The sequence below is a fragment of the Cladophialophora psammophila genome (genome assembly GCF_000585535.1).
Source record: "Cladophialophora psammophila CBS 110553 chromosome Unknown aczJe-supercont1.6, whole genome shotgun sequence".
Classification (NCBI taxonomy): Eukaryota; Fungi; Ascomycota; class Eurotiomycetes; order Chaetothyriales; family Herpotrichiellaceae; genus Cladophialophora; species Cladophialophora psammophila.
In genome coordinates, this window is record NW_006912927.1 from 405,600 (window position 1) to 418,941 (window position 13,342).

Sequence of the window (13,342 nt, forward strand, 5' to 3'; positions counted from 1 at the left end):
GATTATGATTAGTTATGTGCAATCTCACCGGGTAATACTTGATTGGCAAAGCATCGAATTGCCTCGGCAAAGTGATGAAAGTGATATAGCCGTCCGGCGTTGACACGTGAGTGATCTTGCCAAGACAAGGCTGTGCAACTTCAACCTCTTTCAGTCTCGCTGTTCCTGTATCCCAGGCAAGGATATACATATACTTGGGAAGTTGGCTTTGTACATAAAAAGAAGTCTCGACGATGGCATGCTGTAAAGTCAGCATTCTTATGTGGCCCCTTTAAACACGAGACAAGGGGACGTCGAATGTGAAACACTCAGATCGGTGCCCGAGTGTTTCAAGATCTAAAATGGACTTCAACCATCAGGTATCTTGCACCACCTTCGGTCGTTGCTGCGGTCCCCCTTTCTCGCCGTAATATGGTGCTTTTGATATCATTGTCTCGATATCTGGCCAAGATGATGCTCAATGTAATCTCATTAGGTGTTCTTTCTCAGTTTGTTTCACTGGTTGCTTCGAGCGAGCAGACCGCGCCTCCTTCGCAGGACGAATCGTCAACAACACCGAGCGAGATAGTCGTCGACCCTGAGCACGACGACCTGATCAAGCCGGCTGCGTCCGGAAAGCAGGAGAGCCTGAGCTCATATTTCCCTTGGACGCACAAGCCAATCTGCACGGCGCATCTCGATGAGAAAGATCAATTCTGCGTCTACACAAATGCGTCCTTCAGCAACGGACGAGGGATCTCTATCTTCACCAGACCTGGACTCGCGCCGGAGTTCGCATCTCTACCACCCTTTCAAGATCCTACAGCACTGTCCTCAAAGGGCATCAACCTTGATACAGATACCAAACATCGGCCGTGGTACGTAGCCTCTGTTCCCGGCAAGGGCATGGGCATGTTTGCCTCTCGGCCTCTCGAACGTGGCGATCTAATTACGGCTTATACGCCTTATCTTCTTGCACATATAGACGACCTCACCTTCGCAGAGGATCGGGAGAAATTGCTCAGGCTGGCTGTTGACCAACTCCCATCGGCAAGTCGAGATGCATATCTCGCCTTGGCCAAGATTTACAATGAGCCAGACGTCGTGGTTCAGGATGTACTTAAAGCGAATGCATTTAACATGAAGATTGGCGGCTTGATGCATCCGGCTGTGTTCCCAGAGGCCTCGAGGATTAATCATGCCTGCGCGCCAAAGTATGTCTTCTTCGCTATCCCCTCTTTTTTTTTCTCTTTACATCCGCTATGTTGACCTGGAACTGACCTTTATAGCGCACAATACTTCCTCTCCATCGACTTATTAACACAATACATTCATGCCGTGCGCCCCATCAAAAAGGATGAGGAAATCACAATCTCCTATGCGCCACCTCTTCGCCTACACGCCGATCGACAGCAATACTTCCAATCTATATTCCAATTTACATGCACTTGTCAACGCTGCTCACCTAGCTCCTACAACAAAAAACGCACTATAGGAGACTCCGACAGAGCCACCCACGATATTGTCACACTGCAATGGGAGCTCTCTCAACCTAACTCGACCGCTGGCGTCACGCAAGCCGAAATGCTCATCAACCTGTACAAAGCCGAGGGACTGGACGGGTTTCTAGACTCAGCGTACGGATACGCCGCACTCGCATATAATAGGGTAGGCAGTGCGAGAGGGGCCAAGAAGTATGCCAAGTTGGCCGTCGAGGCAACTTGGTTAAAGTACGGGTTTGATGGTGTAGGGTTGGAGAAGGCTAGAGAGTGGGAGAGCATTGCGAGGGACCCAACGGGTCATGCGAGTTGGAGGGGTGGGAAGACGGAACTGTAGATGTACTCAATCCTAGGTACTCTCTGATCGCTGTCTTGTTTTCGGCTTCCCTTAGGGCTGAGAACATGACACTTGCACCCTTTCCTAGATAAAGATGGAGGACGACAGGGCAGGTCGGAGGCGGATACCCGTAGAGGATATCCCGAACCTCCCGCAGAGCATTTACACCGTCCTTTGTCAACGGCTACAGAGTCTCGATGCTCTACGCACTGTTCACAGACTTCGAACGACAAGACCCTGAGCCTCCAACGAACAGAAGCAAGCTGATTCAATAACCGCTAAAATCTACAAGGACGACGTTGGGCATCTCTCACTCTTTTCTAAGCCGTTTGATGGTTGGACCCATTTCCTCTCCCGCTCGTAGGGCCGCAAAGGTCTTCTCGTCGATCTCCGCCCGTTCCTGGCACAGGGCGACGACTTGGTCTATCAACGAAGGAGGCACAACGACAACTCCGTCACAGTCACCCGCGAGGATGTCGCCGGGATGAATCCACAAGTCCCCACAAAACTGCAAAGGGATGTTGACTTCGGACGCTCTTGTAAAGGTGTTGGAACCCAGTATGGACGTGTCCCGGGCAAAGACCTTGGAGGTTGTGTGTTAGTTAGCTCACAGCAGCGGAGAAACGACGGGGCTCGAAAGGGGGGGGAAGGGGGGGGGGGTTTCATGCTTACCGGGAACCCCATCTCGCGGTGTTCTCTGACATCGCGCATTCGGCCGTCGATAATGACGCCTTCGGCGCCCATGTGCTTGGCCCGCGTCGACATCAGTCCGCCCCAGCAGGCCGAGTAGAGCCCCTTTGGCTGCTGGATGTACATGATCTTGCCCGGCTCGTTGCAGTCGGCAAAGTGCCTTGGAGGGCTCGGGGCGTGCCGATCACTCATCTCAACCATCCTCACCGTCACTGCTGGGCCAAAGGTTGTCGTTGTTGCAGCTGCAGCATCTGGCGAATACATCCTGATCCCGTCCAGAAAGCCCCCGAATGGGTATTTCAGCTTGACCAGTGCGTCGCCGATCTGAAACGAGCTGTGTTTAGCGGTCAAAGGCCCCCTTTCCCAGGCTCCGATTCGAACTCACGTCGCATGTTGTGAAGGCACGTAGCCGTTGCAAGCTAGCAGTCGCTGCCATTCTATCCAGTCTCTCCGGAGAGATGACAAGCAAAGTACATTAATCGATCAATCAATGAATCACCAAAGCCGACATGAACGGAGGTGGAACGAAGGAGAACTAGCTTTCCGCCGGGCCGGCGAATGAGACTCCGAAACTCGGGAACCAAATCGCCGGTCGGATGGTGTCCGCCCTTCCCTCACCTTCGGATGTCTCTTCCCTGCCCAATCTCGTGGTCACCTTCCAGCAGTATATTCCCAAGATGAGACATGCTGCGAGGGAGTCTTTTCGATGTTGAGTGACTCGCGGAAAGGAGAACACTCCCATTTCTACAATATAAAGCCTGGCTCGGAATTCAATATGGACGTCTTTCCTAAAATGTCACCTGAAAAGTGAAGACCCGATGTATCAGGTGATCCAAGACAACGTCAACCGGTATTAAGCGCAATGGAACACAACATAGGCTAATTGTGTGTAGGATGTAGGGCCGAGCAGGCACCAATCGAGGATCGAAAAGGCTGCCGTAGATGGGAAGTATAACTCAGGTTAAATGGTGCCGCGGAATTCTATGTTCCGATCAATACCAGCTTGCTTTGTTGAGGAGCTTTGACGTTTCTTTCGGCCTTGTGCGGGTATCCTTTATGCTTAGAATCAATCCTGTAGGAGGTATTCTTCGCTACGCGGAACATGCTTCCTCAGAACCTCGACCATTTCGCTCCAGGCTTTCTTCTGCAACATCTTGCCCTTCGGACTCGTAACGAGCTCGCCCTTCCTGTGTGACTAGAGTCAGGACGGACTCTCCCTCAGGCGCAGTGGTGGAGGTAGGTAAAGATGTTAAACTTACTTGTCAAAGACATCGTGACTCCAGAACTCTCCATGCGCCTCCTTCCCCAAGGCTGTCCCACTGACGAGAATCCTGCTCCCTTCCTCGGCTGAGCGGGCGAAGACGAGCTGGAACAAGTAAGTCGGCAGTTTGAGCAGGAGGGAAAAGTCGCGGCCGAGGTTCGTGCGGCACAGATTCGGGCAGCAAGTCGTGATGATGACTTCTGGATCCTTGTGATCTGTTGACGAGGAAGACGCTGCTGCGCGTGCTGCTGCTGCGACGAGTCCATCCATGACATACATCAGCAAGAGCTTGGTGGTGCAGTACTGCCGTTCGGCGTCGAAGAATTTCTTGTCGTTAACGATATCCAGCACGCTCGATCCATCCTGAAGGCCGGCATCGAGTGCGTCAGGATTGACCATGCGATGGCCGACACTGCCAACAAACTCGAGATGTGATGGTTCGCCAGACATCTCCGCCGATTTCCGGAGCTCGGGATACAACAGAATCGCCAGGAGAGCGGTCGATAGAGCGTTGACGTTCAGCGACATCTCAAACCCCTCAGGAGACAGCTGGTAAGAAGGCGCCGCCATGCCCGCGTTGAGAACCGCAACGTCGAGTCGAGACTCGTTCGCGCAGACTTTCTCGGCGAACGATTTGACTGATTCGAAGGTGCTCATGTCGAGCCGATACAGTTGTATGTTTGCACCATTGTAACCAGATCGTCGGCAGATGTGTTCTCTCGCTTCTTTCCCACGTCGTATCGATCGGACGCCGAGAATGAGACGCGAGGCACCCAGAGCCGCGAACTTGGCTGCGGCTTCGAGACCGAGACCGGCATTGGCACCAGTGATGAGGACAATCTTGTCTGAAAAGGAAGTGTGAGGGTTCTCTGGTGGATTCTAGAGCCAGTCAGTCGTTTGGTTGCCATTTGCTGCGCGAGGTTGGGGTGTTAAGGGGAATCTTGCCCGCGCGCTCCACCACAAAGCAGACATGCCTTGGTGCTCCGGAGGAGAGGTTGCCATGGTGGTAGTGTAATGGTTGGACTTCCGGAAGGACGTGGATGATGTTTGGCTTCAAGGCAGACAGCATGGGCCTCGCAACTGTTTTTATTGCTTCTCGGGTCGAGCGTGAAGTGGAATCGGAACTTTTCTCATGCCAGGGGCCTGGATCCACCCAGAGGATACGTAAATCCCCCGAAACTCAGCATTCAAAAGTCTTTGCTTTTTGAAGTTTCAGCGTTGATCATTCGCTTCAGATTGGCAAGGATATTTTTCAGAGGCTCGCAGGGGCTTCGAGGTTCATATAACGGAGGCTGCTCATTGGCTTCTTCCTCCAGCATCATGCTGAGCATCTTACCGGCTCTCGTCGGCTCGAAAATTCCTTGGTTGGGGGCGGTACCCTCGCCAATACCAAATCTGGCTTCTAGCTTCGCGAGCATATCTTCACTGACTTGGACGAGGATCTGAACTTGCAGATCGAGGCGCGTCTCGAGGGAGAAACCTGCCAAGTTAATGCCGGGAAATAGCTGAGGCAGCGGTTGTTGCAGCCCTAACAGAGCAGGCATCGAGTCGTGAATGCAAGAGAAAATTACGCGGTAGATGCGGATGAGACAGATATAGCTCGAAAAAAGAGAGAACGTTGTCGGGACGTCGCAATGTAGGCTGCCAGTAGGAGTCCCTCCAGCGGCAAGGCAGTCGGCGTCCGAGAAACAAGTTGGCGCCGCGGGCATTGACCCAAAAGAATCCAAGATGCCGAGTAGAGTCTTCGAGTGTTCAAGCATTCGACCGACGAGGAAAGAAGAATTGTACTCCAGGTCGGTAGTTAGAGCCAATTGAGGGCAGTCAGTCGCTGTTTTGCATGCCTTTGCAAGCTCTAGATCAGCAAGGATTTCCGTCTGCAGGTCCCCTAGCCTTTTCAGGCAGTCATTGTGATGGATAACATGCGAGTATAGTGGCTGGTAGGTATTGACTAGAGGTTGAAATGCTTGGGGTGCACCGATGTCCTGTTGCATGCTGCCTGGCCAACCGTTTTCGAACCCGGCAATGTTTACCGACGACAGCGGCAATTGCATTTCTCGGCCAATGCCAGGATCAGTGTCCGGGATAGCAGTGGGTGTTTGAAGCGTCTGATGTAGAGACCAAATCTCTGGAGCATCAGAAGGTTGTCGCCTCTGCGGTGGACGTCCTGACTTGAGAGCCGTTCCGGTTACACATGCAACGTTGGCTTTCGAACACCGACGGCACTGTGCTGAGTCCGAAGAGCGCTCGCACCGGAGCTTGTGACGCCTACAGCGATCGCAGGCGGAACGGCCGTTGCCTTTACCATCGTGAGGTTGGTGAGACGGCTGCATGCTGACTGGCTCTCGAGGAAGCCATTTCAAGGACAAGCCTGATGCGCCATTTGCGAGCACGATCCAAACGTTCGAAGGCTCCGAGTTGTCTGTAAAACTATGCGTCCGGTCTGGTTGCTTTGCTCCGATGGGTGAAGGAGCAATTGGTTGCAAGATTGAAGGAGAACAACGCTCCGAAACCGAAATTTAGGCGTCCAGCATGGCGAGTCAGCCAAGAGGAAAATGAAATGTCTGACAGAATGTTGCTGTCACCGTCATCTACCTGGAAGTACTCTGAACCACGTGCAAGGCTGCACTGGGGACGAGGCTGAGGCCGACAACATCCCTTCAATGTAGTTCCTCCAATCCACCTCCTCCATCATTCCCCAGGAACTCCGCGACAAAATTTGAAAAGCCAAATGCTAATCGGTCGAAAAGCATATACTCCCGTTACTCGTTCTCAGGACCCCCAAGTGATAGGAGACGCGAGCCTCGCAGCGACACTTCGACTCCTGGCAATGAGATGCTGCGGTCCTCTGACGAATGGCTGTGTGCCTCTCGTTGAGTAAGCAGTGAAAACATGGTGAGCTTGATGGAACCTCCGCCATGCCCGGTGTACGGCCCTTTTTGAGATGCGTGCAAGGGGCTGAATCATACAGCAGCTCTTGCCATACGCTCTGCAAGGAGAATTACATTTCAGCTCTGTGACAGAGTAATCCAAGTTGAGCTTATCCGAGGATACCTAATTACCTTCTCGATATTAGCCTGATTCCACCAAGGCCTTGACCTCAATATCCGTAATTCACCTGTTGGGTTTGGATCCGAACCTGCCCTCATAACCAGTTTCATGTCCTCCATGCTGTCTCATTTCCACATATCGAGCGACTCGAAGCAAGTCCGGTACATTAATCATTGCATTCTTCCAAATGATCAAAATACGGAACTATCCCGAGTCATAGGTTTGAATCATATCATCGTCAAAGAACGGTGAGGACAAGATTTCATTACTTTCGCTTGCCCCAGTCGCCCGAGAGTCTCGCTTGAACTCCTTGGCGAATTGCCTCAAGGTACGCGAATCTTCTCGCCACATGGCAATACACGAGTTGTAATTGCCGACCACGTAAAGGCCGTATCTGGCACGGGAGAACATCACGTTGAGTCGGTTCACGTCAAGAAACCCGGGGCTGCGCACGACGGTAGGATCCACTATGGGAGGATCATACTCCAGACTCTGCACAATGTCGCCGGGCTGCAAGGCGACGTCCTTGGCAGCCGGATAGTCTTCCTCCATTTGTGCTTTTGACATCTTGGGGAGTCGCCGCTGTTCTATATACAGCGTCAAGATCGTGGTCGCGCATGGCTTTTGGGGAGTGCCGAAACCGGCGCCGAGAAGGCTTTGCAAGATTTTGAGCACCAATATGGCGTACTCCTTGCAAAATCTTGACCGCTGGTAATTTCTTCCTTCTGTGGCGTCTGGTATGTCAAAAAAACACAACGGGTTCGGCAATGTCATATGTCTGTCGGGTATAATCGATGATGTCTTTAGGGAGTTGATCGTCTTCCAGTTCCGAGGTACGACCGTGCTGCAACAGGTCGTTGTAGCAGATATTACTGTGAACGGTAGCAATTTTCTCCACAGCGCGATGTAGCCCATTGAAGAAGTCGGACTTGGAACCTGCGGACTGAAGACGCCCTTGCAAAGATATTTCTAGCTGTCATTGGAAGGGAGTTAAAATCCTCTTTGCCTCGCCCTTCATATCGTCGCCTTCGATCATAGGACATAATTGGGTAGGATCACCAACTAAAAACTTTGCCAATAGCGTTCTTATAGTAGGCAAGTAAAGGCCAGATTTGGTATTCAGGAATTCGAGCAGGTTCATCAACGACGATTAATTCAGCATGAGCGTAGTGCTTACTGCAGAAGTCGTCCGCAGCTCCGCCAATGGTTGCGCAAATGGTTGAAGCGTTATTGATAGTATGGCCGAAGAGCTCATCAAGCGCCTCGTCGAAAGCTTCCCAATCAGAACCATTGAACTCTCCCCGTTGACGAACTGCTTATACTAGTCTGAAAATTGCGTGAACTCGTCTGCAGCGTTCAACAGCCTGTCGCAGTGTATTCCAGCGATTTCAAGCATCCCCTCCCCAGCAGACAGCTCAATATTATTCACCCTCTCGTCCTTGACACCTTCGTACTTGCGTTCCCTAAAGACTTGGCGGTGCGCGAGGATCGTAGCAGCCTCACCAGATATTGGGCGATGTGGGTGGGGCCTCATTTGCCTTAGGTTTGATTTTTTGGACAGCCAGTTTCGCTTGTCTTGCAAGATTTGCTTCCCGAAGAGCTGCTGAATTCTCTGTCTTTATGCTGTGAAGGCGCACCACGCATAGCCTATTTGAGCCTCCTCTTCTAGTAATAATTTGCTAGAGCTCTTAGTCGAGTGCTATTGCCATCGAATCCACACTTGTGTCGAAGCTGCTATGAGTAGGACGTGGTGTTGCTTGGCTGTACCTTGGAGAGAAGGTCGAACAGCCTAGATGGCGAAATGTGTTTTGCTAGTCCCAGGCCCTCCGTGTCGGAGGACAACTCTCGCTGGAGCATGGTGGCCGAAACGAATCGCTTCCTTCTGACTGTCATTGAGATACATTCCCTGCTCATCTGCAAGAGAAGGGTCGCGGAGAGATCGGTAGATGCTAAGTGGGGTTGCCTCGTCTAGATGAGTTCCAAGTGTAACTTTCACAATCCCGCCATCCAGCGATTGACTTGGTTTTCTCATCAATTTCAGACAGGGCTTTGAAAACGTAGACAGATATGCTGTGTCGACCGTCCTGTAGGAGTGTAGCAGAGACAGTCGCATAGTCAAACAGTGACCATATCGCGTCTTTCGTTACACGACCCCGCTGTATGTTGCCGCATTCAGAAAAAGAAGTGACAGGATAATCCTTTCCGTCAAGATGCTCCTCGGTTCTGGCGCCCCATTTGTCGTTCAATGGTAGCCCATGCTACTTTTGATGGACTAGTCGGAACAGGTGCGATGATGTGGATATCCCAAGGTCCGCGTGCACTGTTGACGAGCGCTATCCCATAGTTTGCCGTCGGCAGATGAGTAGTCTAAACTCCTGTCTGAAGAAACGCTTTGCGAAGGCAGTGGAGAGGGGCTCATCGTCAGATAGGCTGATGCCTGGTCTCCCTCGCTGAAACTTTCCTGACATCTTCTCGGGACTTTGAGCAGACAGATAAATTTTGCGCGATTCCTTCTTCGTGCTCTAGGAGTGACATGCGCGTTTGAAATTCTCGATTCTTCTCCCTGTCGGTCAAAGCCGACTCTGTGACCGTACCAGCCCCGAGCGTAGCAAGATATTCGTCCCAGCTGGAGAACGACACTCTCAACCTAGCAGAACCTTCAGGAATGTCTCCAAGTCGGAGACGGCGACGGCGATCAGCATGCAGGTAGTTTTTGAAGAACCGTAAACGAGTTTCGAATCTCCAAAATATCTTGCCTTGGACCGAAAATGCTACCAAGGGTGGGTTGTAGATTTGCCGATCGGGTTTGACTTGATGAGGAGAAAGCGGCCTAGATCTCGAAAATTGAAGTCAAGTTACCTGGTCGGGGCTGGTCTGAAGAGCAATGGAGTTCGAGCAGCTGCCTGAATTAAGGGGTCTCCTTGGAAGAGTCGGGTTCTCGAGGCCAAAGAGATGACCAAATCACCGCAGGACACTAGAACGGGAGAATTTTGGCCAGAAATTCGCCCGCGCTGAATTTTCGAGACACTGGCAACGCTCTTAAGCAGTCTGGAGACCTCGCTATTTCCATACCTGACAACGGGATGAGGGCCAGTTGAAGTCAAGATGATTGTTGCATGAACGCCCGAAGAGTTCAGCACCGTGAATTGGTTGACCACCGCGTCTGGCCACGAGCGGCGATTGCGAGGAAAGTGAGGTAAGGGACACGCTTTATGGAGTGCAAGCGCGGGTGATACTTTGGCTATCGTAGTAAGTTTTGCTCAGTTTAGTGCTGGCTCAAAGGCCTGGTCACACTCAGGAAGATCTTAACACGCCGAAGGGGTATCACACAGCCTGTAGGAATAATCGGGAGAGAGGTTTTTGACCGGTAGACGACTGTGCGGTGTTGAGGGTCGCTTTCAAATGCTTGCCGAGAGTATATGATCGGGTTGAGTTTATTGCTAGGCTCGAAGGCCAGCCCGCACTAAAACGGTCGTTTGACACGCCTTTAGCAGGTCAAACATCCTCCTCAGATACCTAGGTATTTATCAAACATCTCATGGGAATCGACAAGAGAAACAGGACAAACTGAAGGCTCAGAGTTGAGAGAGGGCCCGATGGTTTCACCAGTCGCCTGGCTACTCACCCCCTGCACCACGAAGAGGTGGGCCAATGCCGGAGTGCGTTGAGAACACCTGGGTTAGGGTGTTTGGTCGTACTGCACAAGTATACTTGCTCGACCGGTGTAAGCATGGAAGTCTACGAGGTGATCCAGCTCTATCTCCATTGTCTCAGTCCTCAGACCCGATATCGGGGCTCCGCCCTGATTGGCTAGACTGACTAGAGCGCTGGCCACTCATAAAATTCTAAGAATGTTGCGTGCGGAGCAAAACAGTGGGGGTCGGCCCTCTTAAGGCAACTGAGCCGATGTGTCTGAGAAATGAGACGACCACTGGGGAATCTCCAAGGGCCGAGAATGTCTCGGCTAAGTTACTTTGTACGGAGTACTGAGTACTAGATTATTCCCGAGTACACCGGTGACGCCAAGAAAATGGAAAGTTTAATAATTATTTCTGCGAAATCTCGTCAACAATTACGAGTTCAGGGGATGGTGAGTTACCACATCTTCCACTATCACAATCATCCTTCTAACAACATCACAGTGGTCTAGTGGTATGACGTTTCCTTAGCATGCTATCTAAGCATGGAAAAGGTTCTGGGTTCGATTCCCAGCTTCTCCACAGTTTCATTTTTTTGTTTCCTTGTTTCCTTGTTGTCCTAGTCCTGATTCATGCTTTTTTTAAGTTAGCGTGCAATCAGCTAAGGAATCAACCCCAGAACCCATTCTGTGCTTAATCAGCTTGCTCAGGAAACGTCATCCCAATGGCGCGGTGGTCTCCTTTGCCGTTGCGAACTGGCGAGCTGGCTTCCGTAGAACTCGGTATGCCGTGGGATCTTTTTGCCATTTAGGGACTGGCCTAATTAGGTTAGGCAAGCCAGTCTTGGCACTGCGGTAAACGTTTCAAAGTCTGACTCCTTTACCGACTCGTCGAGTACCGTGCAGACTGTGCCATCGATTTTTCATTTAGGCTCGCCTGAATTTCTCAACCAATCGACCTATTCCTGACCCCCATCTCAGGTCAACAGATGGCTCGCCGAATGTATCCTGATTCCATCACGTCAAGCCACAGAATCTCCACATATACCCAGCACATCAGCCTTTATCCTCAACATCACATATTCCGACTAAATGGGAATGTGAATTGAAGTTGTCGTCCCTCGGAATTTGAAATTCAAATACTACCAGAGAGCGACCGGCTTTGGCTTTGGTGTATGTATCAGGTACTACGTCGAACGGCAGGTCCTGGGTCCTAATGGCGCGCTCAAGGACCGCCTGTTTTACTCATTGAGCAACCGACGTACAGCCTCGCGATGGTCTCTGGCCCACTGCTGGCTTGCTTCCAGATTAGTGAAATACATGAACCCGTGCGGCACTCCAGGGTATATATTGATCGTTGTTGAAACCCTGAAGTCAAACAGTTAGTGCACATCTTTCAAATCTCCTAGGCCTCCCCTACCCGCATTGCTGTAATTTTTGCTGATAAAGAATGCCTTGATCCCTTAGCATGTCTCGCCCTGCGACATGAAAATGGGTGGAGGGCAAGCCTGTAACTTCTTTCTCTCCAGCGAGAAGGATACTGAACGTCGAATCTAGCGGGTTCGGAGCTATCAGCGTCTCAAACCGGTGAAGAAGGCCCTTTGGCAGGATTGGTGCTGTGAGGTTTTCAGAATACGAGTCTTTCCCTTGGGCAATCAGTTCGTAGGGAAAAGCAGCTGAGTGGCACAGCCAGGGGATGTCAAGGATTTGTCCACAGAATCTGGACCTCCCGTGCTACTCGGTCGTGTTAGGCGCAAAATCTCACCGCTGGTGCCATGCAACAAGACTTACAGCCGTCAAGTCACCAAGCACCGTGCTAGCGGCTACAAGAGCACCGGCGGATCGGCCCGCAACAATGACCTTGGTCGCTTCTCCACCAAGCATTGGCATGTTTTCAAAGACCCAGTCGACGGCCTTCATTGCATCGTGATGCTGAGTGGGCCATTTCCACTGTGGAGTATGTCTGTAACAGATGTTGACAACAATAACAGCATGATCAAGTACAATCTGAGTACAGTGGGCGTCCTCTCCGTCGAGTGAGCCAAAGAGAAAGCCACCTCCGTGGAACCAGATATAAACGGGCAATGCCCTGTTCTTCTGATCCAAGGCAGGTCGATAGACACGGATTGGCACATTTCCATTGTCAATTGTGGCGCAGGTGTAATCATTCACTGCGACCGTCTCTTGATAATGGCAAGGAAGTCAATTTGGAAGCATGATCCGACGAAGGGCCCAGCAACTTACCCAGATCTTTCAGAGCACTTCGCGCACGAGAAGCCCTTTCACGATTTGTCTTTTCCTGTATCTTGAGCAGGAACGATTCATCGAGAGTCATCGCGACAGGTATTGCACCTGCAAGCTGCTCTGGAGGTATCGAAGCTATAACTCGTTCCCAATCCGACGATACGCCTCCATAATGCGAAAAGTCGGCCATGGCGGGTGCGAGTCTGATGCCACCACTTTCGAGACCCGACTTGCCTCCCAGCACGAGATATATAGTCCAGGGTGGCCCATAGCCCTTGTCCAATACCACCTTCAATAGCGATGCTCGATTTGGCAAGGCTGGCTTGGCTGCCATCTATTTGGCGCGGACCATATCCGTTCGAGGATGGTTTCGTACCCCAGAGCCACCCTTTCGGTTATCGGCTATACAAAAAAACTCAAAGGATGGAGAGTGCGGGGACGGAGCCGACTCGGACGAATTAAGTTCGGACTTGTGAGGTTCCTGCATTGCCAATACCTTGCAGTGAAGTGGAACTGCATACGGAGCACGCCTGTCCACCATCCTCAACTTTGTGTCTCTTCACCCCTTGGTCCCAAATCCCTTCTTTGTATGTTGCGGCGTCCCTGAAACCTGCAGAGATCTAGAAAAACAAGATACGTCTGCTTTT

At 51.4% G+C, this 13,342-nt stretch overlaps 6 protein-coding genes across 6 annotated transcripts; 1 reads left to right on the forward strand and 5 right to left on the reverse strand.

Moving 5' to 3' along the window:
- Positions 1 to 450: 450 nt before the first annotated feature.
- A1O5_04482 (uncharacterized protein) lies at positions 451 to 1,815 on the forward strand (the record flags this gene model as incomplete). Its single annotated transcript, XM_007745088.1, has 2 exons — positions 451 to 1,193; positions 1,269 to 1,815. The coding sequence occupies 2 exons, from the start codon at positions 451 to 453 to the stop codon at positions 1,813 to 1,815; spliced, it is 1,290 nt and encodes a 429-aa protein (XP_007743278.1).
- Positions 1,816 to 2,125: 310 nt separating this feature from the next.
- On the reverse strand, positions 2,126 to 2,769 carry A1O5_04483 (uncharacterized protein; the record flags this gene model as incomplete). Its single annotated transcript, XM_007745089.1, has 2 exons — positions 2,126 to 2,398; positions 2,488 to 2,769. 2 exons carry the CDS (start codon positions 2,767 to 2,769, stop codon positions 2,126 to 2,128), a joined length of 555 nt encoding a protein of 184 aa, XP_007743279.1.
- An 802-nt stretch (positions 2,770 to 3,571) lies between these two features.
- A1O5_04484 (uncharacterized protein) lies at positions 3,572 to 4,835 on the reverse strand (the record flags this gene model as incomplete). The annotated part of the gene is made up of 3 exons (XM_007745090.1): positions 3,572 to 3,692; positions 3,765 to 4,645; positions 4,737 to 4,835. The coding sequence occupies 3 exons, from the start codon at positions 4,833 to 4,835 to the stop codon at positions 3,572 to 3,574; spliced, it is 1,101 nt and encodes a 366-aa protein (XP_007743280.1).
- A 118-nt stretch (positions 4,836 to 4,953) lies between these two features.
- Positions 4,954 to 5,310, reverse strand: A1O5_04485 (uncharacterized protein; the record flags this gene model as incomplete). The annotated part of the gene is made up of 1 exon (XM_007745091.1): positions 4,954 to 5,310. The coding sequence occupies one exon, from the start codon at positions 5,308 to 5,310 to the stop codon at positions 4,954 to 4,956; it is 357 nt and encodes a 118-aa protein (XP_007743281.1).
- A 1,708-nt stretch (positions 5,311 to 7,018) lies between these two features.
- Positions 7,019 to 7,381, reverse strand: A1O5_04486 (uncharacterized protein; the record flags this gene model as incomplete). Its single annotated transcript, XM_007745092.1, has 1 exon — positions 7,019 to 7,381. The coding sequence occupies one exon, from the start codon at positions 7,379 to 7,381 to the stop codon at positions 7,019 to 7,021; it is 363 nt and encodes a 120-aa protein (XP_007743282.1).
- Positions 7,382 to 11,692: 4,311 nt separating this feature from the next.
- Positions 11,693 to 12,885, reverse strand: A1O5_04488 (uncharacterized protein; the record flags this gene model as incomplete). Its single annotated transcript, XM_007745093.1, has 4 exons — positions 11,693 to 11,819; positions 11,872 to 12,171; positions 12,217 to 12,634; positions 12,696 to 12,885. 4 exons carry the CDS (start codon positions 12,883 to 12,885, stop codon positions 11,693 to 11,695), a joined length of 1,035 nt encoding a protein of 344 aa, XP_007743283.1.
- Positions 12,886 to 13,342: the final 457 nt, after the last annotated feature.